The sequence below is a fragment of the Electrophorus electricus genome, chromosome 25 (assembly GCF_041902795.1).
Source record: "Electrophorus electricus isolate QZ-2024a chromosome 25, ASM4190279v1, whole genome shotgun sequence".
NCBI lineage: Eukaryota > Metazoa > Chordata > Actinopteri > Gymnotiformes > Gymnotidae > Electrophorus > Electrophorus electricus.
Window position 1 is genome coordinate 5,065,852 of NC_137521.1, and position 24,151 is coordinate 5,090,002.

Genomic DNA, 24,151 nt, shown 5'->3' on the forward strand with positions numbered 1-24,151 from the left:
TCATATCTTTACTGTATATTTTCACTGCAGCCAGTTGGGTGATTTTTCAGCCATTTAAAAATTTTTTTTATGTCTGTTGAAAATAAAACACAGAGAAATGCTCCTTACAATCATACAGTGCATTCTGAATTTCAAGCCTCTGTAATTTAATTCGGAGGCAGAATCTGTTTAATTTTGTAGTATCTCTCTCTCACTCCCTCCCTCACACACACACACAGATGAACAGCTTGGGAGATGTTTAACTCCTACACAGGCAATATACAACCTCCCTCCCACACATCAGCCATGTTACTGCAGAGAGATCGCAAATTCTACTCTCCATGCAGATACACTTTCCATAGTCCTAAGCCTAACCTCCCCCAACACACACACATACTCATTGACCTCAACTTGATCAATGAGGTACACAAGGCCATCAGGGGTGTTTTTAAGAAAGGCACTTTTGACCAAAAGTCATATCCCAGCACAAGACATAATGCATTATGTTATGAAACCTACTTAAACTCCCTGTCTCTGCACACTTTCTAATGCCCCCCACACACACAGGCACTCGGATCCAACGCCCTCTCCAGTATCACATGTCCAAGCACGGCTATTAGCATACATCAAAACACATTTGTAACGATGATCACAATAAAGCCGTGCTTTGTCAGCGGCATCTATGAGCTCCTCTGGGGAACACTACCGAATCTCTCTCTCTCTCTCTCTCTCTCTCTCTCCCTCTCTCTCTCTCTCCTTCTAATTGCATGCACTAATTACACTGTACGCGCTCTGCTGTGCTACCTCTGAAACGAGGGGGTGGGGCATGGCAATGCTGCACTAGTTCTCATTCTCTTCTGGTGGTACCGACATCTCAAGCCCACTTCTTGGAGAGCATTTAGGAAGGAGCAGATGTGGAGTTTTGTGGCCCATTAATCCCCTTGTTCCACTCACACACACCCTGGTCACATGTCAATAGGACATGCTGCCTACACCAGCAATGGCTAAGCTCTTCAGAGACCTATAGGCTGGTGGGCTAAAGGGAAACCTCCACTGCCAATATCTAATGCCGGTATTAAAACGGTCCACCACCTCTTAACAACCGAACAGCAAAATAGTCTTTCCTCAGTAAATCGCCACTATATCGTGACCTTACCCTTCACAGCTGCAGCTGCTGGCAGCTTCAGTGACCTCGCGTTCACGTTCATAGAATCTTCCGTCTGTTTTTTTCTTTCTTTAATTATTTCATTTAGGTGCGGCGGTTGGCCCATTCTCAGTGCCTCCCTTCTTCCCCCCCGTACTGAGACGAGATAAGCAGCAGGAGTTGAACGAGAGGGAAATGTCATGTTGACCTTTTAATTCATGGCCCCAGCAGCTCGGCTCCAGATGAGACGAGAAGAGCCGCAATCAGCTCCAGACGGCCACCGTGCCATCAGTACTATTACATCTTTCATAATCTCCTCACAACATGGACGTGGGGCAGGGGGGTCAGGTTCCAAGAATAAAAATTGCGTTCGATTTTTCTGCCCACGTGCAAAAACTTTAAGATGGGTATATACGTGACTCCTAAAAAGAAGGAAGCTGAGCTCATGGCGTCTCACATTTTCGTGACTTTCGAGGGTATACAGCACTAAAGTAAGATTTGTTCTTACTTTAGGTGACTTGCTTGCTTTGTGCTTATATGACGCTAAAATCAGCTCAACTGTTTGGTCAAAATCACAGATACAAATCAGCTTCCTTTATGATGAGTTCTCTTTAAACCTCAGTCTCCTGGATGATAGGCGCAGATAGGAACAGGAACTAAAGTCCTTTGAAGGATTTTACCACATGGTTGAAGGGTCTTACAATCCGGTGGAAAAACAAAGGGCACTTTGTTGTCTTACAAAAACATTTTAGTCTTTGTTTTCTGCCCTGCACTTTCAACGTATCATTTACTGTAGCAAAACAGATACTGGACCTAAATTTCACATACCATTCGATCCCGACACCCTTCCCCCGCACGAACAATGATGTCACTGTTGTTGCCAAGCAGCAGAAGAAGCAAATATGTCAGGGCAAAACTGTGAGGAGTTTAGCAGCCCCTGGGACAGCCTCAGGCGCCCTGCGTTCCAAAGGTTTGCCCACGGATGCACCTGTTGAGAACAGGAAGGAATAACAAGGGTTAAGGGACAGGAAGTGCTCATACAGCACTGAAAGTGTGCGAGGCCACGCAGTGAGGGACGGATGGATGGATGGATGAATAACTGCTTATGTGGGAGAACGAGAAATGTATTGCTCTCTTTTGTTCTTTCTGTCTTTCCCTTCCCGTTCACACTCTTACGTAAACATAGTCCGGATGTCGCTGTTCTCAGTGTAAGGGTGAGGAATGCACAATTTGTCTTTCACTTGGACACAGACGCAGACATTTGTTGGAATCATTGGAAGGAGCAGAAGAGTGTGAGGATGAATGCAGAGACTTCACCACCTGAACGGGATCACTGTGACACTCCAATCAGACCTTCCCTTACCTGTGCAGGCCATGAAATGAGAGAAGGGGGTGTGTGTGCACTGAAGCCAATTAAACACCAACATAAACTGAACATTAAGCAGACCCTTTTTCTTACACACAGTGCTCATAAAACAATAGATGCAGTAGAGAAATCATTGCATAAGTCATTTCAGTATGGTCCTAGTACAGTGGTATTCAAATCTGACCTCAAATCTAAATCTTGTCCAGGATTCTGTAATTCCTTTTAGTTGATTAAATGATTCGTGTAACTGGTTGGACTCTTTCTTGTCACACCTGACTCCTTGATAAAGGGAGGGTGGAACAACTGTAGGACCTCAACACGGGGGGACTGTGAATTGAATAAGATGGACTAAAACACATTCCCACCCAGTTCAGCACATAGAAAACCCAAAATATTATCTAAAACGCTGCACCCCCAGCAAAACCATGATTACTCATTTATCTTTCAAATCTACTTTGTTAAACAATTGTTGACTGTACTACAGACACCTTCCGAGACACAGTTTAGCTGTCTTTTCTCTACAAACACAGTTTAGCTGTCTTTTCTCTACAGATCTTTTTGATATTGTGCCCAGCCCTACATCCTACATGTTCTCTCAAACCAGCTGTAGTCAAGGCAGATAGTTACACACAAAATGAGAGAGTGAGAGAGAGAGAAAGAGAGAATGTGTGTAGGAGGGATAGAGAAATTTGAACTATGGCATGGGGGCTGAAGAAAGTGTGTTCTGAGCAACAAAGCCCATTCTTAGCAGGTGGAGCAGAAGACGACTGCAGTCAGACAACTTAATAGAAATATGACCAAATTCGGAGTAGATACAGGACCTAATGTACACAGTGGGTTTAGGTTCTGCATAAAGCAAAAGACTACAATGCTGTACTTCAAATTGCTGCCTTTCTGCAGTCGATGCACCACGCACCTTGCATCTTGAGTGGAGAGAGAGAGAGAGAGAGAGAGAGAGAGAGAGAGAGAGAGAGAGAGAGAGAGAGAGAGAGAGAGAGAGAGAGAGAGAGAGAGAGAGAGAGAGAGAAAAAAAACCTGCTCATTGCGGCTTTGTGCAAGAAGAGATTCAACCGGCGAGTCAAATTGTCTTTTGGATCCAAGATGGCCGCCGCAGAGTGCCCAGTTTCCAGAACATGTTCCGCTATCGTTACATGCCCGGACAAACGTCAGAACTTCAGCTGAAAGGGAACAAAATTAATTTTCTCTGAGTCACACTCGAGTTTAACCCGTACACCTCCGCTTTAGACGGGGATATGCACTGAGAGGAAGCAGGCAGAACAGCTTTGGCGCATATGGACAGTGGACACTGCAGTAAAAGAGAATCGCTGAGACGGGCGGCAGGTGCAGTGCACACAAGACCGCACCACGGGGAATTAACCGACCTAATGAACGACTGCTCAGCATTTGGGCCGAAACGGACACGGATTTGTGATTATTCACTGGATCGGGTAAAATGCTGGTGAACTGAATAGGATTTCAAATGAATCCTGGTACGTTTTAAGACATTGTGGGTACGGATAAGAAGCGGTGCTCAGCTTGTCAATTAGTGATCAATTCGTATATGGAGAGACAGGCATCGTATTAAGTTGGTTAGAGCGTAAGTATGTGCCACAGCTATCTGGGTTGAGCGTTTCTGAGAAGTCTATATTGGCCGCAGTGTTACGAGTATGATGTTAGTTGATTTAATGTTTTTGTGATGGTGAGGCGTTGGACAGAAAACTGAGACTCTCCCTTTAGGACGCCTTTAGTCGTGTGACTTGAAGCGGTAATGTTGAGCTGGACCAGTTCATCGAGGACACCTTTGCGCTCCGCCACCACTGATTAAGCACCAAGCAACGTAAAACCCAAGCGACAGAGTATACTGGAACCGACGAGGGATGGATTGCTCCCTGTTGGTTTTCTCTATTCAGGAGGACAGTGCGTGACGAGAAACTGCGGCTCCAGAACGCATGGAAAGACTGGATCAATAATAATTTCCCAGAGGCTTTTACCGCAAAATACCGAGGACGCGAGGAGCTGGGAGACAGACTCACGTCGAGATGGAAAACGAAGGGAAGAGTATTTCGTCGCGTTTGGAAACGGTGTAGACGCGTCTTATCATTATAGCGGGAGCAGAAACGCGCAATTGCAATCAAGGACCGGTTTAGCTGCCTTGGATATGGGAGGACGCTCTGGGCGCTATTAACAAGAAACCGCTGGAGAATAAAGGTGTATGCGCCAAGATACGGAGAGCCGTCCAAAATGGGCCCGGTTTGCTGGTCCGATTTAGGAGCATAAAGAGAGATCGCGTTGCTGTGGACCTCAAATATATGCTTGTTAATGAAAAGGGAGTAATTTATGGTGACAGGTAGGCTGAACGGAAGAAACGGAGCGGGGGATCAGCGCGCACAGAAGTGTCCGCGTATCTGGTCGATTTGGCATTGAGAGAAGTTGCAATGCATGGAGCGCGGGCGTGGGAAATGAGATGATCATCGTTAAGAGCGTCTCACGCTTTCAAGACACGGCTAAAGATAAGCAATATTTATGGCTTGAGTGAGGAAGGTTATCTCACGCCATGAGGGAGAGAAGAGGCGAGAGAACGAGACCTGGGTTGTTCGAGAAGACATGCGCGTAACTCCCAGCAGCCAGTTTAGTATTGCGGTGGATTTAAAGGTTCAACTTTTTCTCACCCCATTCTCATTCGGTCATCTCTCCGAGGAACTGCTCAGCAAGAAAATGTCTCCCAACCACTTCTCTCCGGTATGAGTCATGAATGGTGTATGGCCAGGAAACATCGTCCCTGCTGCGACATTTGACATTCAGCTCCACGTTTGAAAAGGCGGAATTAAAAGAGGATGCGCTGGAGACAGAGGATCACACGCTGACTCATTTGTTTTTGGTCATCTTCATGAATATTGGCTCATATTCCTCTCTTTAGTGTTTCCCTTTTGCAGCTGGACTTGAAAAGATACCATGACTCTGAGTGACTGATGAACGCACTTCAGTTCCAGTGTCAGGGGAAAAGACCATGGATGAATAGATATCATTTTTATCTCTCACTTTTTCATAACAGTTTGAATCGCTGAATTCCGTATCGACAATGAGTTTCATCTTAACAGAAGTCTCATCTGAGCAGTCACATGGTGAAACTGGTGAAAAACTAACAATTTGCTGACTCAGGAATTCATATCCATCTTCTTTTGTCTGAATGGGAATTTGTGTCATGGATTATCATAAGAACCCAATCCTTTGACTCCAAGAACTGCACCTGCTTTTAGCAGAATTTACCAGGAGAGTAAAAACAGCGTGAACCCATTCAGTTCCTCTTCAACAGTCTCAACCTAGTTCTCTCTCCCCCCCACTTGCATCACGTGGGGGGGAGAGCTCCCACCATCGGGGTGATCCCATACCCCACCCCACCCCCCCGTCCCATCGGCCCGGAAGTCGGCAACCTTTGCAAGGTTCCCTCGAGCATGGATGCGGGCCAGGGCAGCCCCGAGAGCCCCAACCGGGCGGTGGAGTACCTGCTGGAGCTAAACAACATCATTGAGAGCCAGCAGAAGCTGCTGGAAACGCAGCGGCGTCGCATCGAGGAGCTCGAAGTGCAGCTTGACCGCCTCAGCCAGGAGAACAAGGACCTGCGTCTGGACAGGCAGCCCTGCCCACCCCCACCCCCACCTCCACCACCGCCCACCGCCAGCTCTGTCTCCAACCATGCCCACAGCCATCACGGGCATCCGACGGCCGCCGCCAGCCACAACAGCGGGCCCTCCCCGGCTCTGCCTCCTCCACCTCCACCGGTGCCACCACGGGACCGGCGCGTCAACATCAATGCGCACGCCCGGTTAGCACGCGGCCTGTCGACCGGCTCCAACCCAGCAGAGAGGGACAGGGAGCGCGAGCGGGACGGCTCTGGCACCGGCGTGTCCGCCACACTGCAGAGACAGTGAGTACAAGTCTGCAGGCCCTTCTGCTGCAGAGGTGTAGCTACTACACAGCCAGTGTAGCGCAGAACACTGCCTGTTTGTGTCACCATCAGGAAAACCGGAGAGTTAATTCTCGGTGTTGGCTAATAAAGTGTGTGTGTGTGTGTGTGTGTGTTTGCATGTGTGAAGCTCTTTGAGCTAACTACAGAGTTACATAACAGTTAGATATTTTAGCCAATTACTCTGTGTCTAGGCTGCAGGCTGCTTGACTTGTAAATGTTTGTAGCATGCTGCGCCTTTAGAGGAAACCTTGTGATTATCACGTGTGATTATCACACCAAAGTGCTTCTGCGTGCATTTCTGCAGCATCGCACTTTCACAAATTGCGATTCTGCCACCGGACTCAGACTTCCTGGGCCCAAATTATGCAGCTTTGCTTTGCTGGATATTGAGCATCTTTTTAAAAACTTCAAAAATGGGCCATACCGCTCAACATGTCACAACATGGCTGCTTCCAGCACAGTGTTTAGGCGGCTGACCATGCTGAAGAGCTTTACGTAAGCCCCTCACCTGCGTCCACATCTGCATTAAGGCCCATTCTGCTACAGGGGGATTTGCTCTGAGGGGCCCCTGTGATGAAGGCAGAAACAGTGGAGATGGGATTAGTGGAGTATGTAGTCACGTCCTGTCGGCTCCTAGGTGGGTTAAGAAGAACATGGGTAAAGAATGAGCCTGTAATGGTATACCTTTATTTGTAGATAAAATGAGAAATCTGGAAAATCAGCTCTGGAATTTTGTCAGCTGTTTTTTGGGTTTTTTTGTTTTAGTGATTGTTTGGTGGGATGCATTTCTTTTCTTAATCATAATGGTTGCATACATTTTTTCACTTACATAATGAATGACCTCTCAGTTGGTTGGAGCTACAAATCTCTCTGATGTTGATTTATGATCTGTACCTAAAGTCCCCATGGACAGGGTCATTTGGTTTAGTCTTATCCATTGGTGAACCTCCAAAAAATTAATTTTTCAATATTTGCTTGCCCAGTCACTTGGTGAGTATAAGAATATTCCTGGAGGTGTCCTGCCCTGCAGACTGTGAGGGACATGAATTAGGGATGTAAGATTATCAAAATGCTGCCAAAGTATTAGCCTGATTTAATCTTAAATTAAGATATATGAGACCTCAGGTCAAACCCAGTTATAATGCACGTCAATATACACTGAAACTTCAACATGCCACTCAAATTTGTTGTGCATCATTGCTTTAGGAATAAGGCCTAAAGGTCTCCTTACCTGTACAAATGGCTGAAGGGTTTTAAAACAATTTCAGAGCAAAAAGTCCTTTAAAAGCTTTTGGCCGGATCCAGCCTTCCTCAGAGTGCCATGGACTCCATGGTCAACAGCCGAGCGTCGAGTCTGTCGATACGCTAGTCTTAGTGTATGCTGTGTCAACGCAATCCTGACTCATGCGCATAGAGAAGGAGAAGGTGATGGGGCTGTCCCTCACTGCTAAAAGTCTCCCTTCAAATCCTCCGATGCGCTGCCCACTCTACTGTCATGTCACGGTGTAAAGGAGCGCTGTCCGTCATGCCTTGTGACGGCTAAGTCCTGCGCAGAGTGACACGTCCGTTGCAGGGCACATTCCGAGCCAGGGCGCGTAGCAGAGGCCGCTGGGAAAGGCTGGGGCGCTGGCATCCGGCCGAGCAGGAAGGGCCACGGGGCCATTTTGTGCAGAGATTCGGTTTGGTACGTAGGACGGCGCTGGTTGTGTAGGAGAGCGAGGTTGTGATTAATATGCGGTGCAGTGTCAGATTGTGGTTCAGGCTCGTGTGGGAGACAGGTACGGAGGCGGAGAGGGAGAGAGAGAGAGAGAGGGATAGAGGGAGGGCAGAGAAAGAGAGAGCATGCAGGTCAAGGGAAAGAGAAACTGCGGCCTACTGAAGCCCAACTCTCCCATTTTATCCCCACTTGCTCTTATTCTCTCGCTTTGTTTCCAGACAGGGAGCAGGTTAACTGCATCCCATTGTGCAGGTAAACGGAGTGCTTTTCCCCGTCTCTGCTGGGAGATCTGCATCATCAAACGCATTCCATGCAAAGCGTACATGTTCAACATGCAATCCCAGAGTCCTAGTCTGTCCCAGCAGCTGATATCTTACTGAAGGCACATGTTTCAGTCACACGGGTAATCGCCCATCTTGGAGAGTAGTAAGCACACAGACTGATGTCTCTTTGCTAGAACTGTGCAGCCAGCTAGTCTGACACAAAAGTAGCAAAGCTTGGTCTTGGAACTGTGGAGACAAACATCTGTTGCGCTGGCTGTAATGCTGCTAGCAGTAGCATTAGCCAAAAATGAGAGACCAAGAGAGATTGGCCCTGACAATAGGACACTAGTCTGTCCTAGGTGCTTGATTTGACAGTAGAACACTAATCTGTCCTGGGTGCTTGATTTAACAATAGGACACTAATCTGTCCTAGGTGCTTGATTTGACAATAGGACACTAATCTGTCCTAGGTGCTTGATTTAACAATAGGACACTAATCTGTCCTAGGTGCTTGATTTGACAATAGGACACTAATCTGTCCTAGGTGCTTGATTTGACAATAGGACACTAATCTGTCCTAGGTGCTTGATTTGACAATAGGACACTAATCTGTCCTAGGTGCTTGATTTGACAATAGGACACTAATCTGTCCTAGGTGCTTGATTTGACAATAGGACACTAATCTGTCCTAGGTGCTTGATTTGACAATAGGACACTAATCTGTCCTTGGTGCTAGATTTAACAGTAGGACACTAGTCTGTGCTGGGTGCTTGATTTGACAGTAGGACACTGATCTGTCCTGGGTGCTTGATTTGAGAGGTTTTGGCAAACAGAATTTCCAAAGCATGCTGGATGTGGCATTCAGTTGGGTTTCTTCCACACCATTTCTCAATTTTTGTTTCTTTTTGTCCCACGTCTTGTTCCTTCTTTCTTCCTCTCTCCATCCTCTGTCCCTCCCTCCATTCTGAGCAGATGGCATGCCACCATGCAATCATTTCTTCTTCAGATTTGCATTTGACTCATAGGGGACATGTAGCCATCCACTCATCTTGAGTTCTTTCTTTCTTTCCTTCATGACCTTATGAAATCACCCTTTTAAAGAAACGGTTTCAGAGTACTGGTTACTTAATTGATAACAGATTCATTGATAATAGATCATTGATTGATGGTATTAAATATTGGATTGCTCCACACCTTAGTTTTGCAGAATTTCTAAATAAAAGAATTATAACACTTATCGTGTATGTTTTCAAAATCCCAACAAAGATGTTTCTAAAAGATTTCATAAGGTTTTTGTGCTTATTTGCTAAAATACTCCTTAATAGCACGTCCCTTTTTTTTTCTTAAACTGCGTAGTAGACAAACTCAGGTCATCTTCCCTGGCTATTTAACTGAATGCTTCATCTTCTCAGCTATATTTTTCCACTGAATTTTGTGTTAAAAAACTAAGCAATCATTTCATGAATAAATATAGTGAAGGCAATTTGAAGCTTATTTATTTATTTTATTAATAGACCCTGGAAGGTGTTTGCAGTATGGAACAAAACTGAAAGTCCTCAGTTTATCATGTTAGCAATATTCAACTCTTTGCTGGTCATAGTAATACGCTAAAAGTTTGATGTGCCTTAGTAGCCCATCTGGGCTGAACACACTTCCAATTCAAACACAAACCGCAGAAGCTGAGAGCACAGTTGAGAGGTAGAAGCCAGAGCAGAGCACTACCACGCAACCACGAGCAATGTAAACTACAGCAGTGGCCAGATCCCATTGGGGTGGAATATGAATCACAATTATTCTAAAAACTGCAAATTTGTGGAAGAATGAACCCGAATATTTTAGACAATTTAGAGTTAGCCGAGACCTCATTTAAATCAAATCAAAAGGGGTAAATGTAACATTTTCACATTCTAATATTTATTTATTTTTTAAAAGGCAACAAAGACATTTTCACTAACATCAGCAACTGAGCTAGCGGACGTGCTCATGGCATTCACTGGGCATGTATAGATGTGCATTTTTAGAACCAGAATTCTAAACAAATTGCAGATTTTCACATTTAGGGTTTTTGTTTTTTTGTTAGATGTTTTTGTTTCAAAGCTTAAATCGATTAAGGCTCCCTTTGTGAAATAGTCTCTTCTTCTCAACAGAAGTGCAGTCTAACAAGCATTACATTTTAATGGTAGCATTTCACTTGCCATAAATCCTCTCTGAAAGAGATAGATTTGTCTATGTAAACAAAGACTTTAATTCAATAAATGTTGGAATCCATGAGCAAATGCTCGAAGGACATTTTCTTCCAGCAGTAATGATGCCCAAAGTAAATCACTACAGGCGTAACTTGAGGGTGGGGTCAGATATGTTGCCCCTGGTGGAGGTATCTCAAAGCATTTGTTTTAACTCTCCACCCATGTGCAGACGAGGGATGTTGCTGCTCCTTGTGGGCAAGAAGGACACATTATTTCTTGGAATAATTACTATGCACCAAAGGTGGCAATTAGTGTCATGGATAGGAGCCAGTGAGTAATATATGGTGTGTCAGAAGAGAGCGCGATGGAGGTATCGTCATAATAATCCCTTAATTGGGATTAAATTAAGCACTTGCATGCCAGTCAGATTCAGCACTAGGAGAATTTAGGACAGTTCAGAAAAGAACTAAATGACACTTTAAGGTCCCAAATGTTTTGTTATGTAGTTTAAGACCATTTTGTCCTCCAGTTTTAAAGCGAGGTTGAGTCTAAGACTAAGCACAGAAATTTGGCTAACAGAAGGCATCGGTTGAATCATACTGAATCACATTGAATCATACTGAATCATACTACTGAGCACCGGAAAGTGAGCAAAAATTCAAAGTCCATGTTCAGTACCTTGGACGCATCATAAAATGTATTTATTTGTGTCTGAAATAAATTCTTGCTACTGGAACTAAAAAAAAAAATAAAAATAGACAAACCTCTTGGCATTCAAACATGATTCCTGATTAGTTGCTTGGGACATGCAAGAAGATGCAAGAGCAGCATGCAAAAATGTCACAGCTGTAAATGTCACTTAAGTAAAATTAAACAAAAAAACTCCCACACTGGATTCATTTTCATCAAGACAATGGCATTACTTTACGATCCCCAGGATGCCAGCCTCCTAGGGTGACCAGATGTCTGGTTGTAGGCCAGGCAGTCCAGTTTTTCAGCTCACACTGGGATGGACACCTATTTGTTCTGCTTCTGGAGTGAATTGGAAGTTGCTTTTCTCTGATCAATATTATTTTAGCATGATACTGGGTCATGTCAGAGCAAATAGCTTGTGTTTCGTTCAGCAGCAAATCTGCACTTAGTCAGTTACGCTGTTTGAAATGCAGTGAAAAGAACAAAAAAATCTGCTTCAGTTCTCAGTGGTAAGCACATCCTTTCCTTTAAAAGAGCGGGAAAGATTAATTTTACGCCTTTTTCACATTAAATGATAGTTATATACCACAAGTAGGTGCGAAGTAAAACATTATTTTATATCACATATATAACAATGGGTAAAACGTTATTTTATATCACAGTTTTCTAGATCAGCTCTGTTAGCTGGGTAAATAGCTTATTTTTTTAATTATGTGTGTTGTAGTGCAATATTTCTGTCCCGAGTTGTCCTTTCAGGGTTTTTTTTTAAAGTGGCCACCCTGCACACCCACCCCACCAACACAGAAGTTCCAACACATACATGGACGGTAGCAATCTGGCTAACTCTCTTCATTTTGCATGATAGCAAGGCCCTTCTTGTTTTGTGGTGCAGAATGTCAGGCCTCTGTTAATACTAAAGCTCCCCTTTGGAATGTCTGTACTTCATTATCTATGCCTTTCATTTTCCTAAATCACTCAAATCTGATAGGGTAGCAAGAGTGACTCTGGGAAACTGTTTCTTATTGGCTACTTGATTGGATATGCTCTACTGTGAGTCCTTGGAACCTGTCGCAATTAAAGTTTAGGATTAAAATCAGGCACTTTAAATTTTAGAACTTTTAGACTTTAAAAGCGGCCTGAATCCGTGCCTGCTGTCTCATGCCTCTCTGCACAGAGGTGCCAGTAAAATCCACTTAAACAGGCCTTAAACAGCCAGGCCTGGACCTTTAACACTGCTTCACCTTCTTGCTTTAATCTGGACAAACAGCTGACGAAGTCACTGTTGTTTTGGTTTGCTGCTTCATTAATGGACTGCCATATAAATCTAACTTTATGTTGTTCTTGTTCATGCAGGTCATGCACATGATTCTATTGATATGCAAATGAACATGTTCGGGTGTTTTGTGGACGCTAGTATGGGTCACTAATAAACATGAGTGCAAAAGGTCAATGCAAAAAGATCAGATCTGGGAAAACAGTCGGGGTTGAGCATTGGAGCTGTGTAAAGCCATGCTTGTGTGTCTTGCTGATTTGTACTAGACTTGGCCCCCAAAGGTGTTCATCGCGCCCATTTAGTTTCGTGCCCTCTATCCAAGCATCGCTCCAAAGCCCGCCCTTCGGCCTGCCCGTCAAGACACTGCCTGTGGCCGCGTGAAATAATTGGCAGGCCTAGGGGACCGCCTCTTTGCAGAGAAGCGTCCTGATTGGTTAATACAGTCAGACAGCGTATGAATTTTGACATGCTGATTACCTTTACTGTCATTTCTTGACTGTCAGAGCATCTATTTAAGCGATAGCTGTCAGGATACAGAGGCAGTTTCACTGATGTGCACTTTTAAAAAATAAAAAATGCCTTTATTATCCCTGATTTGTGTAACGTGAACATAGCCAATGCCGGGAGAAGACACGATGCAGCTTTGAAAATGCTCGGTCCACTTTCTGTAGGTGTATAAATATCTTTATCCATTACTGCTTCATAGAATAAAGTCTTGGTTTTTAGGAATTCAAGTGGCACCAAATTCTGCCTATATGCAGCTTGTGTGTCTGTGCTCAGTGCTATGCTACACTCTATGTGCTTTCAAGCAAAAAAATCTATCAAAAAACAATTACTTTGCTATCAAATTCAAGGTATTGGTGTTCTTTCCCTTTCTCTCTCTCTCTCTCACTCACACACACATACACACACACACACACACACACACACGCATGCACATCTGAAAGAAATGATAATCGTACTTTGAGTCCCAAGTTGTAAGTGGTAGTAAAACTGTGCCTCCTAATACGTCTCTTCCAATCGCTCCCTTCAGACTATTAGCAGATGGAGCTGCTTCTGCCAGCAGGGCAATCTCCCATGCTGCCGTTCACTCGCTGGCCCGTCCTTGGCACATATGGAGGAGATAAGCTTTAAGACTTAGAAACGTGCCACTTGCTTTCTTTCCTATTCTGTAATTGGAAAACCTACTCCACAGCTGTGCTGATTTGTCCTTTTCGTGAACATGAGTTATTGTGATGGAATGATAAGTACCAAGTTTGTTATGTTATAGAAAGAAACAGGACAGTCATGTGCATTTAACTACTTGAGATATAAGAGGATATTAAACATTGCTCATTCCATTGTTATTCATGCACCTGTTGAGTTGGACATGTTTGCGTTTACAGTTATTACTGTTATTGACACTCTTCCTCGCATTTGTCCCTGTGTGTTTGTCTGTCTCTCTGTTTCTTGCACTCTCTCCGTTTTTCTCTCTCTCTCACCACCCTCCACCCTGCTGGATCTGCAGGCCAGATGGAGACTCCAACAAAGACAGGTCTGTACTGTTTCCATTCTCTCAGTCCTCATTCTCTCCACCTCTCTCTTTTCCCATGGAACTGCTCCTTTACGATGCTGGATGAGAGACATGTGGGGCCGCACCGCTCCATGAGAAGACCATTACTCCTTGCGGGGGCGCCAGTGCGTTAGCTTATCCAGGTCAAAGTGAATGCATAGTAGACATGCCATTGATTAGAATGACGTATTACCTTCTCTTCTGGCGCGCCCTCGTCTGGACTAGAATAACGAGGGGTCCGGTGTGCAAAAGGTCACGGATACTGAGAGATTCTGAGAGCCCTGCGCCGGAAGCTCGAAAGACTAAGCCTTACATAAGCCATCAAGGCATCATCTCAGGGCATGCGTCATTTATGAGACTCCCCATTAGCTGTTGCCGTAGCAATCAATGCCCTGCAAGAATGTGTCTATGTATTTGTATGGCCAAGGACCACTGGTACACTTGCGCATTTGATATGACACGTTAGTAATTACACAGATTTTGGGGTCGGGGTGGCGGGGGGGTTGTTGGGAGCCAAATTAAATGTCAGGCGAGATGTTCAGAGGGTAGATTATTATTATTTTTTAAATTCTGACCTTTGTTAATGAGACAGTCATACACCGGTGATAATCGAGTGAACCTGGGGAGTCTGATCTCTGCGTTTTAACCGCTGCGGTACGGCCCACGGAGCCGGAGTGGGCCACGGCTGTGGAATTTGTAGGATCGAGAGGGAGGCAGTTGGCCCTGGCCAGCCTCGCTCTCCGACATCTCCGTGACGGCTCCTCTGGATGGAAATGAACGACGGATCTGAAGGATAAATGATGGGTTGTCATGGCAACGCCTGTAGATGAACTGCATTGCTAAAAAAAGAGGAAAAGTTGCACGCATACCTTGTTCTCTCTCTCTCTTTCTCTCGCTGGCTATATTTCTCTTTCTCAGTCTGTGATTATGAGAGGAAGAGATGGAGGAAAAGGGGGGGAAAAAAGAGTGGGGTGTGTGTGTGTGTGTGTGTGTGTGTGTGTGTGTGTCATCCCTAGGACAACTTGTTTGCGCCGCACACATTATTGCCTGCACTGCCCTACATGGTAGAAGCACAAGGCTAGACTGCATAGTTTGCGACAAGGGCACAGTGATGTCACACTTCTAAATAATTGCACGCATCTGTCCTGCTTTCGTCCTTTGCCCCACGCGTCCTCGTGCTCATATTGATATGCAAAATACGATTGTCCGCTTCCAGCAATGCCGCTACGATGTTGGGCGATAAACCGCGCCGCCTCTCCCCGCTCGGAGTCGCACTTGGTGCTTGATCGTTAGCAAAGCGGAGTAATAAAGGGTTAGGGTTGATTAATGACCACCTCGTGTCGCAGGGTGGAGGCAGAGATGGGTGGGGTGCGCCAGCGTGAACAAGCAGCTGATGGAGGAGTCGGCTCCTTCCCCCCAGCTCCCCGCGCGGCGCAGCGCCGCGCCACGCCCCCCCCCCAGGCCGTCCCTCGACGATGCGCCGTCCACCCCCAGCACAGGAGACACCCTAAAAGATGGAGATGTGAGAAATAGAGAACTGCAATAAGGAGGGTGAAATCTAGCTGTTACTGTACGTGACGTAACTAGGTGCTCATCAAGCTCCCCAGAGACACGGCTATACCGCTGTTCGCTTGTCTCAGTAGGTGCGAGCTGAGCACTGGAGAGTTTGGTATGTGTGATCCAAAGTTTAATGCTGTATTCCATTAAGGTGATACATGCACGTTCGTGCTTATATGTCCATAAATGCACGTTGTACAACGTTTAGTTCTCCACTTCCACAGATACGATTACGTATGCTGGGACGTACTCATACACCGTAGCAGAGTCAAGCCATTGTGCCAAAATATAGTGTGAGGAGAAATCAGAAATGTCAATGAAGGATTTAGTGATGCAACCGGTTTAGCACCACCGAACCGTTCTTCAAGATTTTTGTTTTCCATCCAGACCAAATTGAGCACTTTGTGCGTTACCTGCCTTCGAGGACGCCTCAGCTCCAGTCGGATCGCAGCACCCTACCGATTACTGTCCGCCGCTGCATCCTGCTGGGCTTGACGGAGGGTTTTGGTTGGCTGATGTGTTCAAGCACGCCAACGCTGTGGCGTGTTGTTCTGCGGCCTCGCTGCTGAGGCTAGCGGGTAAAGCGCAAGCCCAGGTCTTCGCTCACTTTCGCACCACCGCGTCTGCAGGGCGGGCGGCTCCACTCCAGGTTTTCCTGTCCCCACCTTGGCTTGGTGAGATTGTACATCCCAATCTCAGTTCTAGCCTCTGAATAAAAACCCAGTCCAGGTTTTTGTAATCACTCCTAGGTGAAGGAAAGAACGGCTATAGGACCCATCCCTCGAGGGCGGAGTAGAACATATACACTCTGACTTATGTCTTTGGGTACTTTTCCATAGTTATGAGCCACGATTCTGGTTTTTGAGTTTTCTATATTCAGGACCTGCCCAGTTTTGACTCTTATCGTGTATTTTGGTTCATTTATGGGACTACCTAAGATTATTCTCTGTATGTTTGAGGGCATGTTTTCACATCGCTTCTTGGAACAGCACAAATCAGCTCGCTGCTTGCTGACTCGCAATTGGCACACTTGCATTGCATTTTGTGAATTTCACATCAGGGTGGACCACTATTCAAACCCACCATGGATCAGTTCGCTACAGGGCTGCATTAATGAATACAGCAGAAGTGGCATTACTAATAAATGTACTTCTGTACTGAGTGTTCCAAAATGGTGTTATTGTAAATAGTAGCCTGCTGTTTGGTGACTTACACCTGCATGAGTGTATTGTGATATTTGTTCCATCTTTCACTGATTCTGCTACACGAATGCGGACACTGTAGGTTTAATTTCTGGTGACCTTTCTGATGCAAACAGAGAGCAGAAGTATTTCAATGTGATTTCCCACCATACCGACAGGCATACGTGTCATGCGAACACGGAATGACGGAGAGACGCCGCCTGAGATAAAACGACAGGCGCACGTCTCCTGAGCTAATATCGCTGGCCAGATTTGGAGGAGATAAATTGACAGGCCACCTGAACGAGGGCGGCACGTCCGCACAGCGCGGTTTGACCGGGATGAGATCGGACGGGCAGGGTCAGAGGTGAGCTAGCCTGTTCAGGCCAAATCCAGGCATGAGGCAGCATGCCAGGTGATGATGATGATGAAGAAGCTCTCTGCGATTGTAGTTCAGACCAGCTCTGGGTTGTTTGTGTAAAATTCAGTGCTGTTTTCCTTTCTCTTCTCATTCTTCCTCTCACCTCTCCCTTCTTTCTCTTATATTGGTTCTCCACATCTTTCTCCATCCCTCTCTTCTCTCCCTCCACCCTCCTCCCGTGTCTCCCCTTTCCCCGGTTCTTCTCTCCCCCCCCCTCTCTCCCCCCCCTCTCTCTCTCCCCCCCCCTCTCTCTCTCCCTCCCTCTCTCTCTCTCCCCCCCCTCTCTCTCTCTCTCTCCCCCCCTCTCTCTCTCTCCCCCCCTCTCCCTCTCTCTCTCTCCCCCCTCTCTCTCCCTCTCCCCCCCCTCTCTCTCTCTCTTTCACTCTCCTGTCCTCTTGCCTCACATCTCTATGCATCTATCACTCCCACTCCTGGGTTTCAGCTAGAGAATGGTTGCTGTGGGAACATGAAGAGTTATCACAAGTGCGTTTACGTGGAGAACAGTGTGGGCGCTGGAGGGAGAGCGAGAGGGAGAGAGAGAGCAGGAAGAGGAGGTTAGCGAGCCACAAGAGAGAAACGGACAAGAAATTCTTTCCGTAGGAGCGTTGTACACAGAACGGTGACCAAACGAGACCAAAACGCAACAGCACAATAGATAAAGAGAGGATACAAGAGTGGTGGGGAGGGGCGCACACACACACAAAACACGAATTATAAGACCTGCATGCAAATATGATTAGAAAGGCCCACAGGCTTATTCAAAGCCTTCCTGCTCTCATTCCTCCTCCCTACCTGTGTTCTGAGACCTATCAACTCTGTAATTCAGCTGACATCTAAATGTTAAGTGCTGTGTGTGTGTGTGTTGGGAGGGGTGTCAACTGTGGCTATCAAACCCTGTATTCAGATGGCAGCACTTGTGGAAAGAGCTGCTTTTACTGAAAGTGACGATGGCTTTTGAAATCGCGTTCGATTTAACAGTGACGTGCGACATTTGACCATTCATCACAGGAAGCTGGCTCTCTTTCGAAGGACTTGCATCATTCTCAGAAGGGTTTTGAATGTGGCCTAGTAAAACAGCTCATCATCTGAGTGTCAAATGATGAAGAGCTGTTATGTTTGGCGGTCATTTGAACCGAAGCAGTCGGTTGGTATTGGTAGGTCGGGGGGAAACATCCTCCGTGGCTGTGTTACACAGAGCCGTGACCTTATAAATCTGCTGAGTGTGTGTGTGTGTGTGTGTGTGTGTGTGTGTGTGTGTAGTCGGACAAGGCCCTTGTTAGATGTCATGTAACGCCAGATTTTCCTAACGACTTCGAGACCTCTTCCATAAATCAACTTCACTCCCAAGGTCTCAACATGGTCACGTGTTCGTCATTAGAGCCGCGAGCCTCATCACTCCTCTCGCACCAGGACGTCGCGGCCACTCTCTAACGTAAACCCACGTGAGCTGACGGAGCTGGTGTCATCCCAAGGAAGATCGAGCCAATGGCGGACAGAGCGGTGCGTCGCAAGGAAGGCCCTTAGATGAATTCCCCTCCGCCTCGGTTGCAAGCGATTTTAAAAACGCACTGCCCGAGAGAGAAGATTTCCGTCGAATGGCCCAGATGTAGTCTCCTGTAGCCCCCGTGCATGTTGTGCCTCCACGTGAAGCCCCGCCCTTTCACTTCAGCCTTTCCAAGGACGTCCTGCCACTGCGACCTTCCAACATATGGACACTCTTTCCAATCTTTCATTCCTTGCCCCGGCATCTCCCCATTGATCCCACTACACCCATCCTGTCATCACTCCCTTCAGTCGCACACGTCCATTCAACCCTCATTCCTGCTCTCTCTCTCTCGTTCTTTCCCTTTTTCTCCCTCCCCTTCTTGCTGACTCTTCTCCCACAGTGCTCTTTTTCTTTTGAGTTTATATTTCTGTTGCATCCCTCTCTGAGACCCCCCCCCCCCCCCCCCGCTGTGTGTCTTTGTGTGTGCTTCAGCTACTGACGCTGCTAAGTGCTTTGACGTGTTTATTGTGAGCCTTAATAAATAAGATTCCGTAGCCAGTGGTGAAGGCTCACCAGAAGAAGGCTCGGTATGGCGAAGGAAGTGCTCACGTTTAGCCGTGTTTCCAGTCTGGCCCACATGTAAAATTTAAAACGTCTTCCTAGATTCGATAAGTAAATAGTCACAGCAAAAGAAATGTGGGCAGCGTAAAACGTCCAGGTCAGCTGCCGTGCTGGTGGCAGATGATGGCTGGTGAACAGAAAGCCACTTTTCAGGGAGGTTTGACTGTTCTGTGGCCAGAAAAGGTTTTTGTCATTTAAAACCCAGCAAGTGCTCAGAATATATTGCATATAATATAATGTATATAACACTCAATACATTTGATAAGTGATTCTTTAACTGCATTCAAAGAATCTCTTCTCCCACATGGTTCATAGATGCATAGATAATCAGAAATAACTTATATGGCTTTTGTGTAGCTAACTCTGAATGCTTAGCTGTGCAGAGGTGTGGGTGCATATGCCTAAATGTAATTACTGTGCACTCCACACGCTCTGTAAGCATTTAATTACTTCAGTCATCCTGAGCCTTGGTTAATACACCGGCCTTACCTTATGATTTATTAATACGTCTCTTATGTCTCTGCAGTCCTGAACGCTGTGTTCTATTTGCATATTTCTTTCGCTTTTGTGACTCTACCTAACACAAAGCTTTCAGCCGCTCTAAGGTACACACGTCTATGTGCATCAGATTCGTGTTCCTGGAGAAAGAAAGGATTCCGTCGTTAGCTCAGCGAGTTAACTCATTTACAGGACGATCGCTTACGCTTCACGCTTCACCGCCGTCCTCTGTTGACTTTTTTAACCTAACGTACTTAAAAAAAAAAAAAAACTTTATTACTTTTTTTCTGTAAGACATGTTTTTCTTTCATCAGTAGTAGATATTTTTAGCAGACCAGTGTTGCTCTCCTGGGATGGACGTTGTCTTTTATCCCACATAGGCGTGTAAGGTGCAGTCATGAACAACCCTAAAAAACACGCAGTGATTTCTTCCCTTTTTACTTGTACTGTGTACTGTATAATGCTACATTACTCTTCATAACTCACATTACGTAGGCTAGTTCAGTAAAATCCTACATAACTCTGCATAACTCTGACTTGGTACTGGCCCACACACCTGTCTGGGTGGATAAAAAAAACCCAAAAAAACCAAACGAGAACATGAGCTATAACAAATTCTGTGTATGGCTTCATAATGCCACGTAACTCTACACAGTGCTGCTTAACTGTGCTTCTACTGCTGCTGCCAAGGTGTTTGTACTGTACGCATGTGGCTATCTTTGTTGTCTGTTTCCTTTTGTTTCTTTCTTGACTTTTTTCTCTCTCTCTCCCTCTCTCTCTCTCTTCCCGTGTCTATCTCTATCTTCCCCTCTCCGCTACTCTCTCTCTCTCTCTCTCTCTCTCTCTCTCTGTCAGGTCACCATCCTATCCCACCTGTACTACTACTTGTACCAATCCTACCACCACCACTACTGCTACTGCTACTACCTCCCTCCACACCAGTCTGAACGCAAACAACCACTCGACCCATCACCAGTACTGCTGCCCCGCGCGGCTCCTCCTGCCCAAGCCGCCTTGTGCCCTCCCCCCTGCCCGGCATACGGAGCAGGCAAGGTAAGGGCCGGAGTGTCCCCCACCCCACCCCAAAACCAGCCCCTCTTACTGTCCCCCCACACCCCATCACTACCTCTTCCACCTCGGAGCTTTCGCTTTTCCGGTCTTCTCACGTACATGCACGGCTAAACATTTGAGACTCAAATACCCATAGTGCCTCACTGCAGGGAAAAAACGCTCCCATGAGACGCGTCTCACCATCCAACGCTAGCTAAGGAAGAGAAATTCTTTCACCACCTAATAATAATAATATTTCACCACCTCCTGTTGATGGTTAAATGGCACCAGAAAATATTATCTTTGTATTCAGTATAGGGCTGAAAGTGAGCAATTAGATTTTGGTATAGTAATCTTGTAAGGACATATTAAAAAAGATATGACCTATCTTTTTAAAAGTTTTTTAAGTCTTTACAATCTTTGCAAACATAGTTTATACAATTTCACTCTGTACCTATATAAGTGTAATGTACTATACCAATTATATTAAATCTCCTGCTATGAGTAGTTTAAATAGCATTGGAATCGATTGCATTAATTTATTCAACATGAATAACATTTTAGGCAGATAAGTTTTCAGCTCTGTTTCCTGGATGGATAGATCATCAACCCCACATGATAAATGTTTGTTTAATTAATTAAAATGACAGTTTATTACTGTTGTTACATGATTATAGCCAGGTAAAGCATTCTGTTATAAGTCGGTATTCTCTTCAAAGAACATACAAGATCATTTTCTTCTCTTCCTGTTATGTGTGGAAGATGCTGGGATGAGCTGTCCAGTGAAGCCATCGCCAGAATGAGCACTCGAATGTTCTCAATTACTTCAATGATTTCTGTCTCTCCACTCCCCAGTGTACAATTACTGCATATACACATAAATAAAACTGACCAAAATTAGTTTTGCCAGTGGGCAAACATGCGCGCGCGCGCGCGCACACACACACACACACACACACACACACACGCGCGCACTCGCACACTCATATCATCCATTCGAACACCGTGCCTCCCACCTCTTGGTGCATGAATCGCACACACACAGAGAGCACAACGGACATGATACTCCTCGCTCCCACATGCGTGTTGCGCGCACACACACACACACACACACACACACACACACTCACTCACTCTCCCACACACTGTCGGTGTCGTGACCCATGCAGTCATCAGTTCTGCCTCACTCTACCATCTGCACACTTCCACACTGAGCTTCTCTGATTAGTCTATTATTATATCAATGATTTTAAAAAGTGCAGATTTGTCTTTTCTTAATAAAGAAGACTGGCTAGATGTACAAATCAAGCTTGTTTAAGTTAGATGTGTTTTACATGAGGAACAGATTTAAGAAATATTATATATTTGAGACATCTTGTACCGTTACATAAATATCAAGTAGAACCCCTATGCGATTAGTTGGTGTTGGAGTTGGAGTACATGTTAAAAAATATAGAGGCGCTAATAGAAAATGAAGTGCATGAAATTCTCATAATATAAGGCTGCCCTCTGGTGGATGTGATGCATAACACAGCTTTCTGCTGTGCAAGAATCGAGTTTATCGAATACAATATATTACTAATGCAAAGCTCAGTATTTTACTCAGAATTTTCTGGCATTAGAGATTTCTTTGACAAAATAAATAATAGATAAATAATTATTTAGTTTTAAAAAATGATAACACCAATACAAATTTGGTGTTTTAGGCAAATTATAGTGAGTGATCAGTTTTTCCTGCATCCATACTCAATCATCAATAGTACTCTTTCCCTCTCTATTACCATATATCCTCATTCATTCTCTTTATGTGTCTGAAACCCTGTCTCTCTCTCTCTCTCTCTCTCTCTCTCTCTCTCTCTCTCTCTCTCTCTCTCTCTCTCTCTCTCTCTCTCTCTCTACCTTTCTCTGTTTGTCTTCCTGTCGGTTCGTAGAGAAGAGGAAGATGATGACATCGCCCATCAGTTCTGTTGCCCCGCCTCTGAGTGCAGTAGCCCCTCCTCTAGGTAACCAGCACCCCAAGGCCCACCCTTTGTTCTAGCCCCGCCTCCTTCACCCAAGAATCAGCGGGGTATATGATTGCTGGTAGAACTGCGGATCTCAAACTGTGTGCATCTGCTCAGCCGGTCGACTCTAACGCTCGCCTTGACTGGACTGAAAGTGTTACAAACAACAACAAAAACAACAACAAAAGAACAGCTCTTTTGCACTAGCATGTCACCTGCAGCCTGTGACCTCTCTGCCGATGGACAGACGCCTTCTCTGTGCTTAAGGAAGGAAGAGAAAGGACAGAGACCATCTCAAGCTGGACAGTGATGGGTGAACTGAAGAGGTGATGAGCTAAGTGACAGAAAACAGAACCAACAACGCAACAAAGGACACGAGCCCTCCGCCTCTGCCCCGCCGCCTGTTGCTGCTTTCATCCTCTCTCTCTCTCTCTCTCTCTGCTCTGTCTTTCCCCTGTGATTCTGCTTTCTGGAAAGTTTCGCTCTGTCTGCTGAGCCGCTGTGAAGCTTCACTGTCGTCTGTGTTGTGCCGTCTCGTGTTGCTCTCACCATGTGTTCGAAAAAAAAAGGAAATGCGTGCGTGTGTGTGTGTGAGGGTGCGTGCGCTCGTTTGTATGTATGCCTTTTACTTTTTTCGATATTTGCCTCCTTGCCCTCAACTCAACTCAATAAAAGATGCAGGCCCATCTACTTCCCTGTGAAAGAACAATCAAAGAACAGGTTATATGGCTAACGTAGAGTCTATCCTGTCAGGACGGCAGGTGTGACCGGACCCCTCTGAAAGCCATATCGATTGTACGACTTCGCTATTCGCTGTATTTCCTCTCTCTACCTCCCTATTTCCCTCTCGGTTTCTCGGCGCTCTTCTCTCAGTGGGCCCTGGTCCATGTCGGCCATTCCATGCCGTAGGCTTCTCCTGACACCTTTCATCAAGCAAACGCGTGTGCCAACGCCTGGTCCCCTCACTTTGCCCTGACGCACCGTCCACCACAGTCTTAGACACGACATGTGGAAGTGTACGTAACATATACGCGCATGTGAGGGACATGATACAGTGCAGGACACTATATTGACCATAAGGGGGACAGTGGAGAAAAACTGTCGATTTAGATTTGCCTCTAAGCCTTGTAGCACGTTAACTTTATTACAAGTCTGAGTAATTAGATCATACTGGACTTGGTGCTTCAAAACCAA

General features: G+C 45.6%; 1 protein-coding gene and 1 long non-coding RNA gene across 2 annotated transcripts in view; one reads left to right on the top strand and one right to left on the bottom strand.

Moving 5' to 3' along the window:
• Nucleotides 1-4: 4 nt before the first annotated feature.
• Nucleotides 5-8,879, bottom strand: LOC113589833 (uncharacterized). The gene is made up of 4 exons (XR_003412032.3): nt 7,688-8,879; nt 7,286-7,487; nt 6,965-7,089; nt 5-2,111 (listed from the first exon to the last, which is right to left on the bottom strand). It is a non-coding gene; the product is annotated as an uncharacterized LOC113589833 (long non-coding RNA).
• iqsec2a (IQ motif and Sec7 domain ArfGEF 2a) overlaps nt 3,229-24,151 on the top strand; it is a 61,528-nt gene continuing 40,605 nt past the window's right edge. The window contains exons 1-2 of the mRNA XM_035521871.2: nt 3,229-6,414; nt 14,096-14,122. Coding sequence (XP_035377764.1) covers nt 5,942-6,414; nt 14,096-14,122 — 500 coding nt within the window. The 5' untranslated portion in view covers nt 3,229-5,941. The remainder of the gene's footprint in view (nt 6,415-14,095; nt 14,123-24,151) is intronic.